Source organism: Oncorhynchus masou, unplaced genomic scaffold, assembly GCF_036934945.1.
Source record: "Oncorhynchus masou masou isolate Uvic2021 unplaced genomic scaffold, UVic_Omas_1.1 unplaced_scaffold_824, whole genome shotgun sequence".
Taxonomy (NCBI): Eukaryota; Metazoa; Chordata; class Actinopteri; order Salmoniformes; family Salmonidae; genus Oncorhynchus; species Oncorhynchus masou.
The window spans coordinates 194,242-211,857 of NW_027014719.1; the positions used below are offsets into that span (position 1 = coordinate 194,242).

At 44.8% G+C, this 17,616-nt stretch overlaps 1 protein-coding gene across 1 annotated transcript in view; it reads left to right on the forward strand.

The window, feature by feature from the left end:
* Window positions 1-17,616, forward strand: part of LOC135537721 (A disintegrin and metalloproteinase with thrombospondin motifs 7-like) — an 86,543-nt gene that overhangs the window by 19,264 nt on the left and 49,663 nt on the right. The window contains exons 5-7 of the mRNA XM_064963754.1: window positions 10,588-10,671; window positions 12,824-12,948; window positions 14,894-15,043. Of these exons, the coding sequence (XP_064819826.1) occupies window positions 10,588-10,671; window positions 12,824-12,948; window positions 14,894-15,043 (359 nt within the window). The remainder of the gene's footprint in view (window positions 1-10,587; window positions 10,672-12,823; window positions 12,949-14,893; window positions 15,044-17,616) is intronic.

Here is a 17,616-nt window from a genome sequence, read left to right on the forward strand (position 1 = left end):
CCCAAATAGGTCCACAGACGATGCAATCTCAACCACACTGCACACTGCCCTAACCCATCTGGACAAGAGGAATACCTATGTGAGAATGCTGTTCATCGACCCTAGACCCACAGCTCGCCCAAATAGGTCCACAGACGATGCAATCTCAACCACACTAGCCCTAACATCCTACCTATGTGAGAATGGGTCTCTCGACCCCGCCCTGTGCAACTGGGTACTGGACTTCCTGACGGGCCGCCCGCAGGTGGTGAGGGTAGGTAACAACATCTCCTCCCCGCTGATCCTCAACACTGGGGCCCCACAAGGGTGCGTTCTGAGCCCTCTCCTGTACTCCCTGTTCACCCACGACTGCGTGGCCACGCACGCCTCCAACTCAATCATAAAGTTTGCGGATGACACAACAGTGGTAGGCTTGATTACCAACAACGACGAGACGGCCTACAGGGAGGAGGTGAGGGCCCTCGGAGTGTGGTGTCAGGAAAATAACCTCCCACTCAACGTCAACAAAACTAAGGAGATGATTGTGGACTTCAGGAAACAGCAGAGGGAACACCCCCCTATCCACATCGATGGAACAGTAGTGGAGAGGGTAGACAAACTGAAATGGTCCACTCACAAAGGCAGCATCACAAACTTCTACAGATGCACAATCGAGAGCATCCTGGCGGGCTGTATCACCGCCTGGTACGGCAACTGCTCCGCCCTCAACCGTAAGGCTCTCCAGAGGGTAGTGAGGTCTGCACAACGCATCACCGGGGTCAAACTACCTGCCCTCCAGGACACCTACACCACCCGATGTTACAGGAAGGTCATAAAGATCATCAAGGACATCAACCACCCGAGCCACTGCCTGTTCACCCCCTTTCATCCAGAAGGCAAGGTCAGTACAGGTGCATCAAAGCTGGGACCGAGAGACTGAAAAACAGCTTCTATCTCAAGGCCACCAGACTGTTAAACAGCCACCACTAACATTGAGTGGCTGCTGCCAACACACTGACACTGACTCAAGTCCAGCCACTTTAATAATGGGAATTGATGGGAAATGATGTAAATATATCACTAGCCACTTTAAACAATGCTACCTTATATAATGCCCTTACCCTACATTATTCATCTCATATGCATACGTATATACTGTTCTATATCATTGACTGCATCCTTATGTAATACATGTATCACTAGCCACTTTAACTATGTCACTTTGTTTACATACTCATCTCATACTGTACTCGATACCATCTACTGTATCTTGCCTATGCTGCTCTGTACCATCACTCATTCATATATCCTTATGTATTCTATTCTGTCCCCATGTCCTGTGCCCTAAGACAGTAGTTTAGGAATTGTTAGCTCCTTACTTGTTGTTATTACTGCATTGTCGGAACTAGAAGCACAAGCATTTTATCGCATTAACATCTTAACCCCATGTGACAAATAAATTTGATTTGATTTTGATTTGACTGTCATGAACATCGTGTTTCTAGCCCTCTCTGTCTCACTGGGTTTCTTTTGGTAGGGTGTCATCACCAAAGTTGTGGGTTTGATTCCCACTATTACCAAATTGGGCCTGGGTGTCCTGGAAGTAGCCCCTGAAATCCCTTTCTTTTATTTCCAGTGCAAACTTCTTAACCCTTCCCCATGTAACTTGCTTATAGTTCTAGGGAACTAGGTTTCAAATAACTTGATTTACACGTTAGCTTCTTTGCTTAGGTAGGCTGCAGCCTTGACAGTAATTCTGTTGTCACTGTATGTAGGCAATGTTATGTAACATCCATGTCAACAACATCATCCAAAACATCCCATCTTGGCTGGGTCAATACCTTCTAGATGCTTCCTGTTTAGCCCTCATCTCTGTTCTGTTAGTATTGTGACATGTTTTGATTTATCCTCCTTCCCCATGTCCTTAGCCCTCATCCCTCTCTTTTATTGCTCCTTCCCCATGTCCTGTAGCCCTCATCCCTTTCTTTTATCACTCCTTCCCCATGTCCTGTAGCCCTCATCCCTTTCTTTTATCGCTCCTTCCCCATGTCCTGTAGCCCTCATCCCTCTCTTTTATCGCTCCTTCCCCATGTCCTGTAGCCCTCATCCCTCTCTTTTATCGCTCCTTCCCCATGTCCTGTAGCCCTCATCCCTCTCTTTTATCGCTCCTTCCCCATGTCCTGTAGCCCTCATCCCTCTCTTTTATCGCTCCTTCCCCATGTCATGTAGCCCTCATCCCTCTCTTTTATCGCTCCTTCCCCATGTCCTGTAGCCCTCATCCCTCTCTTTTATCACTCCTTCCCCATGTCCTGTAGCCCTCATCCCTCTCTTTTATCACTCCTTCCCCATGTCCTGTAGCCCTCATCCCTCTCTTTTATCACTCCTTCCCCATGTCCTGTAGCCCTCATCCCTCTCTTTTATCGCTCCTTCCCCATGTCCTGTAGCCCTCATCCCTCTCTTTTATCACTCCTTCCCCATGTCCTGTAGCCCTCATCCCTCCTTTTATCTTTTCCCCATGTCCTGTAGCCCTTATCCCATTTCTTTTATAGCCTTTCCCATCCCTCTTTTATTTCTATATTTTTTCATTTTCCAAATGACTACAACTTCCTGTGCACTGACCCTTGTGTTTTTAGCACTTCCTGGACGGAGGCCAGACCAAGTCATCTGACCTCGTCCTTGCTCTATTGCTGTTGAGCGCATTAGGCAACTTTTTTCCAAAACACAGTAACTGTTGGGTCCGGCTGCAGCTGTCAAGGAGGGCTAGCACAGGACAGTGTATCAGGAAAGGGGATTTGAATAACAGAGAGCTCCCCTGGCTTCACCGGATCCAGTGGACAATAAGAAGGAGAGGAAACACACATTATCCTCCACATCCTCTCAGGTGTCTTGTTTTCAGCCCTGCTAACCTCTGCTTTGAACTCCACAGCCTCCTGTTATTGTGTCAAGGGAGACTGTAGTGATCATACAGTGAGTGAAGCGCACTTCCACGGTAACGGAATTACACTGAGACTCCGATTTTTCACTTTTAAAATATATACCAAACAAAAACTATTTGATTTTCAAAGTAAAAACAACAACTCTATGCTGCACAACTACTTTTAACAATTTCCACTGAACATTTTACAAAGACACATTGCCAGACCTTGTGCTTAGAGTTCTATGGTTTGTTAAACTTTGAAATCAATAGTTTTTGTTTAGCATACAGTCGTTGCCAAAGCTTTTGATAATGACACAAATATTAATTTTCAACAAAGTCTGCTGCCTCAGTTTATATGATGGCAATTTGCATATACTCCAGAATGTTATGAAAAGTGATCAGATAAATTGCAATTAATTGCAAAGTCCCTCTTTGCCATGCAAATGAACTGAATCCCCCAAAACATTTCCACTGCATTTCAGCCCTGCCACAAAAAGACCAGCTGGCATCATGTCAGTGATTCTCTCGTTAACACAGGTGTGAGTGTTGACGAGGACAAGGCTGGAGATCACTCTGTCATGCTGATTGAGTTCGAATAACAGACTGGAAGCTTCAAAAGGAGGGTGGTGCTTGGAATCATTGTTCTTCCTCTGTCAGCCAATGGTTGCCTGCAAGGAAACATGTGCCGTCATCATTGCTTTGCACAAAAGGGCTTCACAGGCAAAGATATTGCTGCTAGTAAGATTGCAATCAACCATTTATCGGATCATCAAGAACGTCAAGGAGAGTGGTTCAAATGTTGTGAAGAAGGCTTCAGGGCACCCAAGAAAATCCAACAAGCACAAGGATCAGGGCACCAACAGTACAGAGCTTGCTCAACAATGGCAGAAGGCAGGTGTGAGTGCATCTGCATGCACAGTGAGGGGAAGACTTTTGGAGGATGGCCTGGTGTCAAGAAGGGCAGCAAAGAAGCCACTTCTCTCCAGGAAAAACATCAGGGACAGACTGATATTCTGCAAAGGGAACAGGGATTGGACTGCTGAGGACTTGGGTAAAGTCATCTTCTCTGATGAATCCCCCTTTCCGATTGTTTGGGGCATCTGGAAAAAAGCTTGTCCGGAGAAGACAAGGTGAGCGCTACCATCAGTCCTGTGTCATGCCAACAGTAAAGCATCCTGAGACCATTCATGTGTGGGGTTGCTTCTCAGCCAAGGGAGTGGGCTCACTCACAATTTTGCCTAAGAACACAGCCATGAATAAAGAATGGTACCAACACATCCTCCGAGAGCAACTTCTCTCAAACATCCAGGAATATTTTGGTGATGAACAATGCCCTTTCTAGCATGATGGAGCACCTTGCCACAAGGCAAAAGTGATAACTAAGTGGCTCTGGGAACAAAACATTGATATTTTGGGTCCATGGCCAGGAAATCTCCCCAGACCGTAATCCCATTGAGAACTTGTGATCAATCCTCAAGTGACGGGTGGACAAACAAAAACCCACAAATTCTGACATCTCCAAGCATTGATTATGTAAGAATGGGCTGCCATCAGTCAGGATGTGGCCCAGAAGTTAATTGACAGCATGCCAGGGCGGATTGCAGAGGTCTTGAAAAAGAAGGGTCAACACTGCAAATATTGACTCATATAATTGTCAATAAAAGCCTTTGACACTTATGAAATGCTTGTAATTATACTTCAGTATCCATAGTAACATCTGACAAAGATATCTAAAGACACTGAAGCAGCAAACGTTGTGGAAATTAATATTTGTGTCATTCTCAAAACTTTTGTCCACGACTGTACATTTTAAAGTGAAAAATCTGAGTTTCCTAATTCTGTTACCATGGAATTGCCCCGAAGCAAAACAAAGAGAGATGTCATCATCTTCCTCGGGAGATGCAGGAGCTTTCCATTGTCTAAGTGTGTTTACTAGACTAGTGTGAGGACGGCCATGTTGAAACTCATTAAAAGGGTGAAGAAAGATGGTATTTCGACAGCTCTCACGTGATACTGTCCGTCTGTCTTCTGTGGGATGCTGTCCTCAAACTACATTGACATGCAGGATAACAGAGTATTTAAATATTCCCATAAATGATAATAGTGTTTTGGGTGAAAGGAAATGCAGCTAGTGAGAGAGCAATGTGTCTCGATGATGATCTAAACTACAGGTCTTTTTATTCTCGGCATTACAACGACAGATACATTGGTGGTGTGCAGTTTCACTTCAAAACGCCTTTCATGTTGGGAACAGCTTGGACCGTACCTAGTATGATAGACCAGTTGTTTCAGTCGGGTACATGGCAGCAGGCACAATGCCTATTTGAGTTCCAGTGCAGTGCTATTTGTTCAGCTATGTGTTTCATCTCTTTTATACTGAAGGCTTTCCCTGCCTTTGGCAGTGGAGCAAGTACTGGGACTCGGGGACAAATAGCATTTATGATGAAAGAGTCCCTTCATACGTTGTGCTGGTGATATGCTGTCTGCAATGTCACTATGACGAAGCCCTGCCTGCAGAGTTAGAAGTTGGTTTGCACACCAACAAGGGACAGTCTTGGATTCCAATGTGACCAATGTCAGGATAGTTTTTGAAAAAACGTTCACACAAAGTCAAAGTAAACATTTTTTTTAAATGTACGTTCATATTGTTTCCACGGAGAGGATCCCGATTTGACCAATGTCAGGGGAATTTTTTCAAATCCCTGAAACTCAGTTCATAATATCAGCTCAGCTCAAAAGTCCCAATATTATTCAATACCCACATAAGGTTGCGGTTTGGTGTGGCTTTGTAAATTTCACTGGACCAACTTTTGGTCCTAAATCAGACGAAGTAGGCCTATAATTTGATACGTTTGACCACCACTGTAAGTATTGGTAATGACTCATTTTCTCAAGCGTGAAATCCAAAAGCTTTGGTCCATGACCACAATGCATCACTCTGACCAATGATGACTCAATGGAGAAGGTAAATATTACTCAGTGTTGTTGTGAACAGATCAGAACACATCCAAACACATGAAAAACCTTTATATAGAGCACACATCTATGTTGTAAAGGACATACTAAGGTGTTATACACTGCTTTATTTTAGGGCTGTTTCTGGAGAGCTACTGTCCTGTAGGTTTTCACTCCAACCCTGTTCCTGGAGAGCTACTGTCCTGTAGGTTTTCACTCCAACCCTGTTCCTGGAGAGCTACTGTCCTGTAGGTTTTCACTCCAACCCTGTTCCTGGAGAGCTACTGTCCTGTAGGTTTTCACTCCAACCCTGTTTCTGGAGAGCTACTGTCCTGTAGGTTTTCACTCCAACCCTGTTCCTGGAGAGCTACTGTCCTGTAGGTTTTCACTCCAACCCTGTTCCTGGAGAGCTACTGTCCTGTAGGTTTTCACTCCAACCCTGTTCCTGGAGAGCTACTGTCCTGTAGGTTTTCAGTCCAACCCTGTTCCTGGAGAGCTACCCTCCTGTAGGTTTTCACTCCAACCCTGTTCCTGGAGAGCTACTGTCCTGTACGTTTTCAGTCCAACCCTGTTCCTGGAGAGCTACCCTCCTGTAGGTTTTCACTCCAACCCTGTTCCTAATCTACTGTCCTGATTTTCCAACCCTGTTCCTTGATTAGCTACTGTCCTGTAGGTTTTCACTCCAACCCTGTTCCTTGAGAGCTACTGTCCTGTAGGTTTTCACTCCAACCCTGTTCCTGGAGAGCTGAAACCCTCCTGTAGGTTTTCACTCCAACCCTGTTCCTGGAGAGCTACCCTCCTGTAGGTTTTCACTCCAACCCTGTTCCTGGAGAGCTACTGTCCTGTAGGTTTTCACTCCAACCCTGTTCCTGGAGAGCTACCGTCCTGAAAGGTTTTCACTCCAACCCTGTTCCTGGAGAGCTACCCTCCTGTAGGTGAAACTCCAACCCTGTTCCTGGAAAGCTACTGTCCTGTAGGTTTTCACTCCAACCCTGTTCCTTGAGAGCTACTGTCCTGTAGGTTTTCACTCCAACCCTGTTCCTTGAGAGCTACTGTCCTGTAGGTTTTCACTCCAACCCTGTTCCTGGAGAGCTACCCTCCTGTAGGTTTTCACTCCAACCCTGTTCCTGGAGAGCTACCCTCCTGTAGGTTTATTACAATATGTGGCGCTTCTTCAAGGTTCATCAGTTCCTATGCTGCGGTGTGAGACACCACCTTACTGGATAGGTCTAGCTTTGACAGCTACAAGTGGTTGTCTACCAACAGCTTCAAAATTATCCACACAATTCATTAGATGGATTACTTCAAGACAAGCCGTCCTTAACGCGTCTATTTTGAACGCCTGCTTCTTTCCGTCAGATAGGTCCGCTATTTTATCACACTCCAAGTCCGAACAGGAAAGGTGTCAGCATTGGGTCCTTGACTTCTAAACACAACGAGGACTAAGTAACCCTGAAAGTGTTAGGGCTGATTGATTTAAACCAGTCTTAACATATAAGTAACCCTGGAAGAGTTAGGGCTGATTTAAACCAGTCTTAACGTATAAGTAACCCTGGAAGAGTTAGGGCTGATTTAAACCAGTCTTAACGTATAAGTAACCCTGAAAGTGTTAGGGATGATTTTAAACCAGTCTTAACGTATAAGTAACCCTGGAAGAGTTAGGGCTGATTTAAACCAGTCTTAACATATAAGTAACCCTGAAGAGTTGGGGCTGATTAAACCAGTCTTAACGTATAAGTATGGGAGAAGTAACCCTGGAAGAGTTAGGGCTGATTTAAACCAGTCTTAACGTATAAGTAACCCTGGAAGAGTTAGGGCTGATTTAAACCAGTCTTAACATTAAGTAACCCTGGAAGAGTTAGGGCTGATTTAAACCAGTCTTAACATATAAGTAACCCTGGAAGAGTTAGGGCTGATTTAAACCAGTCTTAACGTATAAGTAACCCTGGAAGAGTTAGGGCTGATTTAAACCAGTCTTAACGTATAAGTAACCCTGGAAGAGTTAGGGCTGATTTAAACCAGTCTTAACATATAAGTAACCCTGGAAGAGTTAGGGCTGATTTAAACCAGGTATAAGTAACCCTGAAAGTGTTTAAACCAGTCTTAACGTATAAGTAACCCTGGAAGAGTTAGGGCTGATTTAAACCAGTCTTAACATATAAGTAACCCTGGAAGAGTTAGGGCTGATTTAAACCAGTCTTAACGTATAAGTAACCCTGAAAGTGTTAGGGCTGATTTAAACCAGTCTTAACGTATAAGTAACCCTGGAAGAGTTAAGGGCTGATTTAAACCAGTCTTAACGTATAAGTAACCCTGAAAGTGTTAGGGCAGTCTTAACGTATAAGTAACCCTGGGAGAGTTTAAACCAGTCTTAAAGTATAAGTAACCCTGGAAGAGTTAGGGCTGATTTAAACCAGTCTTAAAGTATAAGTAACCCAGTCTTAAAGTATAAGTAACCCTGGGAGAGTTAGGGCTGATTAAACCAGTCTTAAAGTATAAGTAACCCTGGGAGAGTTAGGGCTGATTTAAACCAGTCTTAACGTATAAGTAACCCTGGAAGAGTTAGGGCTGATTTAAACCAGTCTTAACATATAAGTAACCCTGGAAGAGTTAGGGCTGATTTAAACCAGTCTTAACATATAAGTAACCCTGGAAGAGTTAGGGCTGATTTAAACCAGTCTTAACGTATAAGTAACCCTGAAAGAGTTAGGGCTGATTTAAACCAGTCTTAACGTATAAGTAACCCTGAAAGTGTTAGGGCTGATTTAAACCAGTCTTAACGTATAAGTAACCCTGGAAGAGTTAGGGCTGATTTAAACCAGTCTTAACATATAAGTAACCCTGAAAGAGTTAGGGCTGATTAAACCAGTCTTAACATATAAGTAACCCTGAAAGTGTTAGGGCTGATTTTAAACCAGTCTTAACGTATAAGTAACCCTGAGAGTTAGGGCTGATTTTAAACCAGTCTTTTAGTAACCCAGTTAGGGCTGATTTAAACCAGTATAAGTAACCCTGGAAGTGTTAGGGCTGATTTAAACCAGTCTTAACATATAAGTAACCCTGGAAGCTGTTAGGGCTGATTTTAAACCAGTCTTAGTAACTATAAGTAACCCTGAAAGTGTTAGGGCTGAGTTTTAAAGTAACCCAGTTAGGGCTGATTTAAACCAGTCTTAACGTATAAGTAACCCTGAAAGTGTTAGGGCTGATTTAAACCAGTCTTAAATATAAGTAACCCTGAAAGTGTTAGGGCTGATTTAAACCAGTCTTAACATATAAGTAACCCTGAAAGTGTTAGGGCTGATTTTAAACCAGTCTTAAACTATAAGTAACCCTGAAAGAGTTAGGGATGATTTAAACCAGTCTTAACGTATAAGTAACCCTGGAAGAGTTAGGACTGATTAAACCAGTCTTAAAGTATAAGTAACCCTGAAAGAGTTGGAGCTGATTAAACCAGTCTAAATGCATTACCCAGCACTTGGCTCAAACACATTATGAGTCTGATGCCGTATGCCTCCCTCCTCCTGGAGAAAGGAAACAGTTCTTAGTGAAAATGAGCTCTCACTTTCTAGCACCCGTTCAGTGAGCCTCCTGGGCCCCTACTTAATGTAGGACTAGAAACATAAAGCCAGTGTGTGTTTGTGTGTATTACAACCTGTGACCTGAAAACTGAGGTGTGTGTGTGGGCGTCTGCCTCCAAGATGTTGCTAATCAGCCCGGGTGAAAGCTGCTGCTGCTTCTGGAGTGGTTGTTTGTTGTTACCAGAGAATCAAAGGAACCCTTAATTCACTACAACAGCTTGAGAGATAAGAGGGACCACGGGATGGATGAAAGGAATGAGGAGAGGGAGGGAAGGAGTGTGTGTGTATAGAGCTTTTCCAAGTACCTAAAGAAAAAGAGGTATTATACCCTCCTGAAGGAGGTAATTGTGTAGTTCAGATAACCTGGCCATCTGGCTCCTAAACCTCAACTGGACAGATGGAACATGTTAATACTGTAATCTGCAGAAGTGAGACCCGTGGATGTTGTTTTCTGCATCACATTGTTGCTTTGGAGAAATGTGAGCAGGGAACAGAAAGTTGATTTTTATTTTTTAATCTTAAAAAAAAAAATGTACCCCCATTTGTCCCCAATTTCGTGGTATCCAATTGTTAGTAGCTACTATCTTGTCTCATCGCTACAACACCCGTACGGGCTCGGGAGAGACGAAGGTTGAAAGTCATGCGCCCACAGGAGTCGCTGGTGCGCGATGAGACAAGGATATCCCTACCGGGCAAACCCTCCCTAACCCGGACAACGCTGGGCCAATTGTGCATCGCCCCACGGACCTCCTGGTCAGTTATGACAGAGCCTCGGCGGTGAACCCAGAGTCTCTGGTGGCACAGCTAGCGCTGCAGTACAGCGCCCTTAACCACTGCGCCACCCGGGAGGCAGGGAACAGGAAGTTGACCAAAGTTATCAATCATTCTTTTGTGTTTCTGAAGGGATTTTCCAGACAGACTCATGTATAACTCATCATCACTGTCTGCTTTGCCTTGCCAGTGTAGTAGGAAACATTCCTCAGTAGACAAGACAGTCCTTTATTTATAAGTATTGTGATATACCTCATATGACCTGTATACCACACGTGGTCTCAATGAAAGACAATACAACATAATGGTACTGGATTACCTATTTGTTGAGAAGGACACGTTTTTGGCCCAACCCACTGAGTCTAAATCATGTTCATTCTGTTTCAGGTGTCGGGGTTGTTTCATGATGCCAGCATTGGAAACCCGATCAACATCGTAGTGGTTCGTCTGATCCTGCTGGAGAAGGAAGAGGTAAGAGAACCACAGCTCCGGCCTGCACGTTACAAAACACCATTCGCAAACCACTGTCATTGGAGCTCCGTTTTAAAGACAGATTTACTGAGTCAGTGTTGAAAGACTTACGAAGGGTTCATTTGTGGCATAAAATGACTGCCAGATCTTAATGACAATGACCATTTAATCCTACCCTAAAACAAAACTGTCAGACTGACCACAGCAAGATATTTTAATTCGATTTTAGCCATATAAAACACAACAACAAAAAAGGTAACACAAAAATAGCTAATTATGAATTGATCACAAATCCTAACACCAGTCAATAACAGATTCAAGTGGCTTGAGTCCCAGTGTCATATGAGGAAATGGAATATGTGACGCACATTGTAAAGATATCGCAAAGTAACGTTTCTTTTGATGGCGTCGAGAGTCCACTCTTGTTAAAACTAGTGTATGATCATGCGTTGTCGCTTGAAACTAAGCAGTTATGCTCTTGGTAATTGGTCTAAACTAGTTCCAATGTCATTTTCCGTAAACGATCAAATAATATTATTAGTTTGTAATGATCTGAGGAAGTTCTGACTGCAGGCGATGACCGACTCCGTATGAGAGAGATTGAGACGGGGAGAGAGAAATGGAGAAATAGAGAACAAGAGAGAGCGAGAGCCACTACATAGCTACCTGCCTTTCTGTTTATTCAACTGTGAAGCAGTGTCTATTTCACTGTCCATCTTTGTAATGTTGTGCCATAATATCCTAGTCTTGGGGGAAAGGATTGTCTATTGCACTGCAACATTCTAGAGATTTACTTTGTTGGTGGAGGGATGATAACAGAGAAGCTCATTAGCGAGAGAAGGAGAGCGAGAGAGTGAGAGATGGATAGCGCTAGCCCCATCTGACTCCTGTCTCTATCCTCTTTCCCCTCCAGCCTTGTCGTCATCATCATAGCCAAGGCCTCAGTTACATCCTTCAGCCTTGTCATCATCACAGCCAGTTCTTCAGATAGACCCTTCAAACAGCATTTTACATCAGAACACCACTGGCTCCCAGTGTAGGAAGTATAGGCCCCTACACCCTTCCCACAATGTGTCAGGAAGTGTAATGTGTAGCTAATGCTGAAACAAATCTCTCTGAAGTCGTGGTTACTGGCCAATGGGAATGATGTAGTCTGAGAAAGGGCATGTAGGGTAAGTTTCCTAACCATTCCCTAACCAAATCGTCTGAAACTGTTCTAGAGGTCTCTGTTTCATGTCTATATTTTGAAAGAGGAATTGGCCTGATCAACTCAAAAGTTGGTAGTAGAAAAAAGTATTTGGGTGGCGATTTCAAAAGGCATACATTTGAAAAAAGGAAGAACCTGTTTTCTTTTCATTTTGAATGTATTTATTTAGCAGGTCAGAGGTCAGAGCAAACGGAGGCATTTCGGCAAAGCCTTTGTCTAAAGCTGACTAAGCCTGTCGCCGAAACACGTTTGTTTGCAATGTCTTCTGCTCAAAAAAATTATATTTGAACTTATTAAAAGAAAACAGGTTTTTCCTTTTTTCAAATATTCCACTGACACTGTAGTGTCTGTACGTTGACACACAACCATATAGTTTAGGCTCACTTTTCCTATGGGTAGACTACTAGACTGTCGATGTTTACATCCCTGCAGAGTAAAGTCTGTTGTTGGCCATAATGTGGTTCTTAATGGGTTGTCATAATCATGCTTGAAAGTGCACATTTGAACCTTGAATGCACTTTTGACTCCTGAAGGTGAATCTAACTCTTCATCAAGAGCTAATAGTTCAAAGCTTTGATAATATGGACAATTGTATTACATTCTAGAATGGCTGTCTAGTAGTCACAGCAACATCTTTTAAATGCCTCTAAAGCAGTGATGTAGGGGTAAAACAAAATTGGTGGGAAAACTCTCTGGTTGTAATGCTTCCTATTCTTTCAATGCTTTTTCCCACAAAAGGTGTGTAACCTGTGTTTACTTGACTACTGCTCTACAGGGACCAGATAAAGGTCTCACAACCAGAGAACCAGTTTACAACCAGGAAATGATGTCATTATGACATCAGATGCCATAAGCTACACAGCTTTGGGAAACCCTCACCCCTGTTCATGAAGGTATCTGATGTTTCATTGTCTAACGTAACGATGACATCCCTGTGGTTGGCAGGAAGACCTGAAGATCACCCACCACGCTGACAACAGCCTGAGCAGCTTCTGTAAGTGGCAGAAACGGCTTAACGTGAAGGGAGAAGAACACGCGGTCCATCACGACGTGGCCGTCCTTCTCACCAGGTAATCCACCCCCACCAAGGCTGAGTTCCATTTGCGGTCTCTTGGGGAGAGGATGTATACTGAACAAAAATATAAAGGCAATATGCAACTATTTCAAAGATTTTACTGAGTTACAGTTCATATAAGAAAATCAGTCAATTGACATCTGTGGCATTTTGTTGTGTGACAAAAGTGCATATTTTATTGGCTTTTTATTGTCCCCAGCACAAGGTGCACCTGCGTAATGGTCATGCTGTTTAATCATCTTCTTGATACGCCACACCTGTCAGGTGGATAGATTATCTTGGCAAAGGAGAAATTCTCATTGACAAGGATGTAAACAAATTTGTGCCCAATCATTTTAGATAAATTAAGCTTGTTGTGTGCATGGAACATTTCTGAGATATTTTATTTCAGCTCGTGAAACACGGGACCAACACTTTACATGTTGCGTTTATATTTTTTGTTCTGTATACTTTCCTCTCCTTACTTATGCTTTCTGAATAGTAGTACCTTTTGGTGCCGTCCTCGAAGCTGAAGGAAGTGGTCCTCCTCGCAAGCATTTGTCCTATTTTATTTATCTCGAAACGCCCAAAATGTATTTCACCATTCAGTCATGGAGGACAGTCCTTTTAAAACGATGAATGGAAGGGATGTGAGACATTACATGTAGAACACCATACTGGAACAAAACAGCCTTGAGATCCTTTGCCTACCTTCCCCTCCCATTGATGACTGTTATTCGCTGTAGTTTACCACCAGAAACTAATTGTGTTTTCCCTTCTTAATTGAATAGACCTTTTTTTCCTCCCTCGCTCCATCTCTTTGATGAGACTCTGCTTTCCACTCAAAGCCACTCATTAAACTACGACTCTTTTGTTTGACAAACGAGTGCAATTAGAGGGTCCCCCAGAACTTTCATTTGAGCAGCGCCACAACAACAAGGATATTTCCAGAGATTTGGTGACATTCCCTGGACCTTTTTCAGAAGTTAGTTGGAGCCCCTGAGATGTACTTTTCTCCAATTGTTTTAATTTAAGTAGCTTTTCCACAGAGACTCATCCCACCGGTCATGGTCTTGATAGATTCAGAACATTAAACACATGTCAAGAATAGGAAGTGATGATGTTAAAGGTCATTGTTGTGCTCCTTATTACAATGTTTCAGTCCTTCTCTCCCTCTGTCCTCTCCTTCTCTCCCTCTTTCCTCCTTTTCCCTCTCCTTCCCTCATCCTCTCGCCTTCTCTCCCTCCCTCCTCCCTTTTCCTCTCCCTCCCTCCTCCCTTTTCCTCTCCCTCCCTCCTCCCTTTTCCTCTCCCTCCCTCCTCCCTTTTCCTCTCCCTCCCTCCTCCCCTCTCCTTCACTCCTCACTTTTCCTCTCCCTCCCTCCTCCCCCTCTCCTTCTCTCCTTCCCTCCTCTCCCTCCCTCCTCTCCTTCCCTCATCCTCTCGCCTTCTCTCCCTCCCTCCACCCTTTTCCTCTACTTCCCTCATCCTCTCGCCTTCTTCTCTCCCTCCCCCCTTTTCCTCTCCTTCCCTCATCCTCTCGCCTTCTCTCCCTCCCTCCTCCCTTTTCCTCTCCCTCCCTCCTCCCCTCTCCTTCCCTCCTCCATTTTCCTCTCCCTCCCTCCTCCCCTCTCCTTCCCTCCTCCCTTTTCCTCTCCCTCCCTCCTCCCCTCTCCCTCCCTCCTCCCCTCTCCCTCCCTCCTCCCCTCTCCCTCCCTCCTTCCCTCCTCCTTTTTCCTCTCCCTCCCTCCCCCCCCTCTCCTTCCCTCCTCCCCCTCTCCTCTCCCTCCCTCCCCCCCTCCTCCCTTCCCTCCTCCCCTCTCCCTCTCCCTCCCTCCTCCCCTCTCCTCCTCTCCTCCCCTCTCCTCTCCCTCCCTCCTCCCCCTCTCCTCTCCCTCCCTCCCCTCCCTCTCCTCTCCCTCCCTCCTCCCCTCTCCTCCTCTCCTTCCCTCCTCTCCTCAGAAAGGACATCTGTACGGCCATCAATAAGCCCTGTGAGACCCTGGGCCTGTCTCATGTGGCAGGAATGTGTCAGCCCCACCGCAGCTGCAGCATCAGTGAGGACACGGGCCTGCCGCTGGCCTTCACCATCACCCACGAGCTCGGGCACAAGTAAGTGCATCGCATGTGCACATGGACACACACACGCACACGCTCTCACTAACACCACACCTCATACATTTCTGTCACATGGTTGTATATTTCTTTTATTTCACCTTTATTTAAGCAGGTAGGCTAGTTGAGAACAAGTTCTCATTTACAACTGCGATCTGGCCAAGATAAAGCAAAGCAGTGCGACACAAACAACAACACAGAGTTACACATGGAATAAACAAACATACAGTCAATAATACAATAGAGAAAGTCTATATACAGCATGTGGCAATAGGCATGAGGCAATAAATAGGCCATAGTGGCGAAATTATTACAGTATGGCAAATTAAACATTGGGTTGATAGATGTGCAGAAGATGAGTGTGCAAGTAGCAGTACTGTGGTGTAAAGGAGCAAAATAAATAAAAATCTGGTGATGAGGTAGTTGGATGGGCTATTTACAGATGGGCTATGTACAGGTACAGTGATCTGTGAGCTGCTCTGACAGCTGGTGCTTAAAGCTGGTGAGGGAGATATGAGTCTCCAGCTTCAGTGATTTTTGTAGTTCGTTCCAGTCACTGGCAGCAGAGAACTGTAAGGAAAGGCGGCCGAAGGAGGAATTGGCTTTGGGGATGACCAGTGAAATATACCTGCTGGAGTGTGTGATGCGGGTGGTTGCTGCTATGGTGACCAGTGAGCTGAGATAAGGCTGGGCTTTACCTAGCAATGACTTATAGATGACCTGGAGCCAGTGGGTTTGGCGACTGATATAAAGCGAGGGCCAGCCAACGAGCGCATACAGGTCGCAGTGGAGGGTAGTATATAGGGCATTGGTTACAAAATGGATGTCACTGTGATAGACTGCATCCAATTTGCTGAGTAGAGTGTTGGAGGCTATTTTGTAAATGACTTCGCCGAAGTCAAGGATCAGTAGGATAGTCAGTTTTATGAAGGTGTGTTTGGCAGCATGAGTGAAGGATGCTTTGTTGCGAAATAGGAAGCTGATTCTAGATTTAATTTTGGATTGGAGATGCTTAATGTGAGCCTGGAAGGAGAGTTTACAGTCTAACCAGACACCTAGGTATTTGTGGTTGTCCACATATTCTAAGTCAGAACCGTCCAGAGTAGTGATGCTGTACAGGTGGGTAGGTGTGGGCAGCGATCGGTTGAAGAGCATGCATTTAGTTTTGCTTGCATTTAAGAGTAGTTGGAGGCCACGGAAGGAGAATTGTAGAGCATTGATTCTCATCTGGAGGGTAGTTAACAGTGTCCAAAGAAGGGCCAGAAGTATACAGAATGGTGTCGTCTGTGTGGAGGTGGATCAGAGAATCACCAGCAGCAAGAGCGACATCATTGATGTATACAGAGAAAAGAGTCGGCCCGAGGTTTGAACCCTGTGGCACCCCCATAGAGACTGCCAGAGGTCCGGACAACAGGCCCTCCGATTTGACACACTGACCTCTGTCTGAGAAGTCGTTGGTGAACCAGGCGAGGCAGTCATTTGAGAAACCAAGGCGGTTGAGTCTGCCGATAAGAATGTGGTGATTGACAAGAGTCTAAATCCTTGGCCAGGTCGATGAATACAGCTGCACAGTATTGTCTCTTATCGATCGCGGTTATGATATCGTTTAGGACCTTGAACGTGGCTGAGGTGCACCCATGACCAGCTTGAAAACCAGATTGCATAGCGGAGAAGGTACGGTGGGATTCGAAATGGTCGGTGATCTGTTTGTTAACTTGGCTTTCGAAGATCTTAGAAAGGCAGAGTAGGATAGATATAGATCTGTAGCAGTTTGGGTCTAGAGTGTCTCCCCCTTTGAAGAGGGGGATGACCGCGGCAGCTTTCCAATCTTTGGGGATCTCAGACAATACAAAAGAGAGGTTGAACAGGCTAGTAATAGGGGTTGCAGCTCTTTCAGAACATCAGCTATCTGGATTTGGATGAAGGAGAAATGGGGAGGCTTGGGCAAGTTGCAGTGAGGGGTGCAGGGCTGTTGGCCGGGGTTAGGGGTAGCCAGGTGGAAAGCATGGCCAGCCGTAGAAAAATGCTTATTGAATTTCTCAATTTTTGCGGATTTATCGGTGGTGACATTGTTTCCTAGCTGCAGTGCAGTGGGCAGCTGGGAGGAGGTACTCTTATTCTCCATGGTCTTGCCACATGGTCTTGTCACATGGTATGTCACATGGTTGGATGTGTCACATGGTTTAATGTGTCACATGGTTGGTGGTTGGATGTGTCACTTGGTTGGATGTGTCACTTGGTTGGATGTGTCACTTGGTTGGATGTGTCACATGGTTGGTGGTTGGATGTGTCACTTGTTTGGATGTGTCACTTGTTTGGATGTGTCACTTGTTTGGATGTGTCACTGGGTTGGATGTGTCATTTGGTTGGATGTGTCACATGGTTAGTGGTTGGTGGGGTCACTTGGTTGGATGTGTCACTTGGTTGGATGTGTCACTTGGTTGGATGTGTTTGATTTGCCATCTTCTCTGTGATTATGGGTTGAATGTTAAGTGTTACAGTGCCTTCACAAAGTAGTCCACATTTTTAAATGGATAAAAAAATATATAAATCCTCACCCATCTACACAC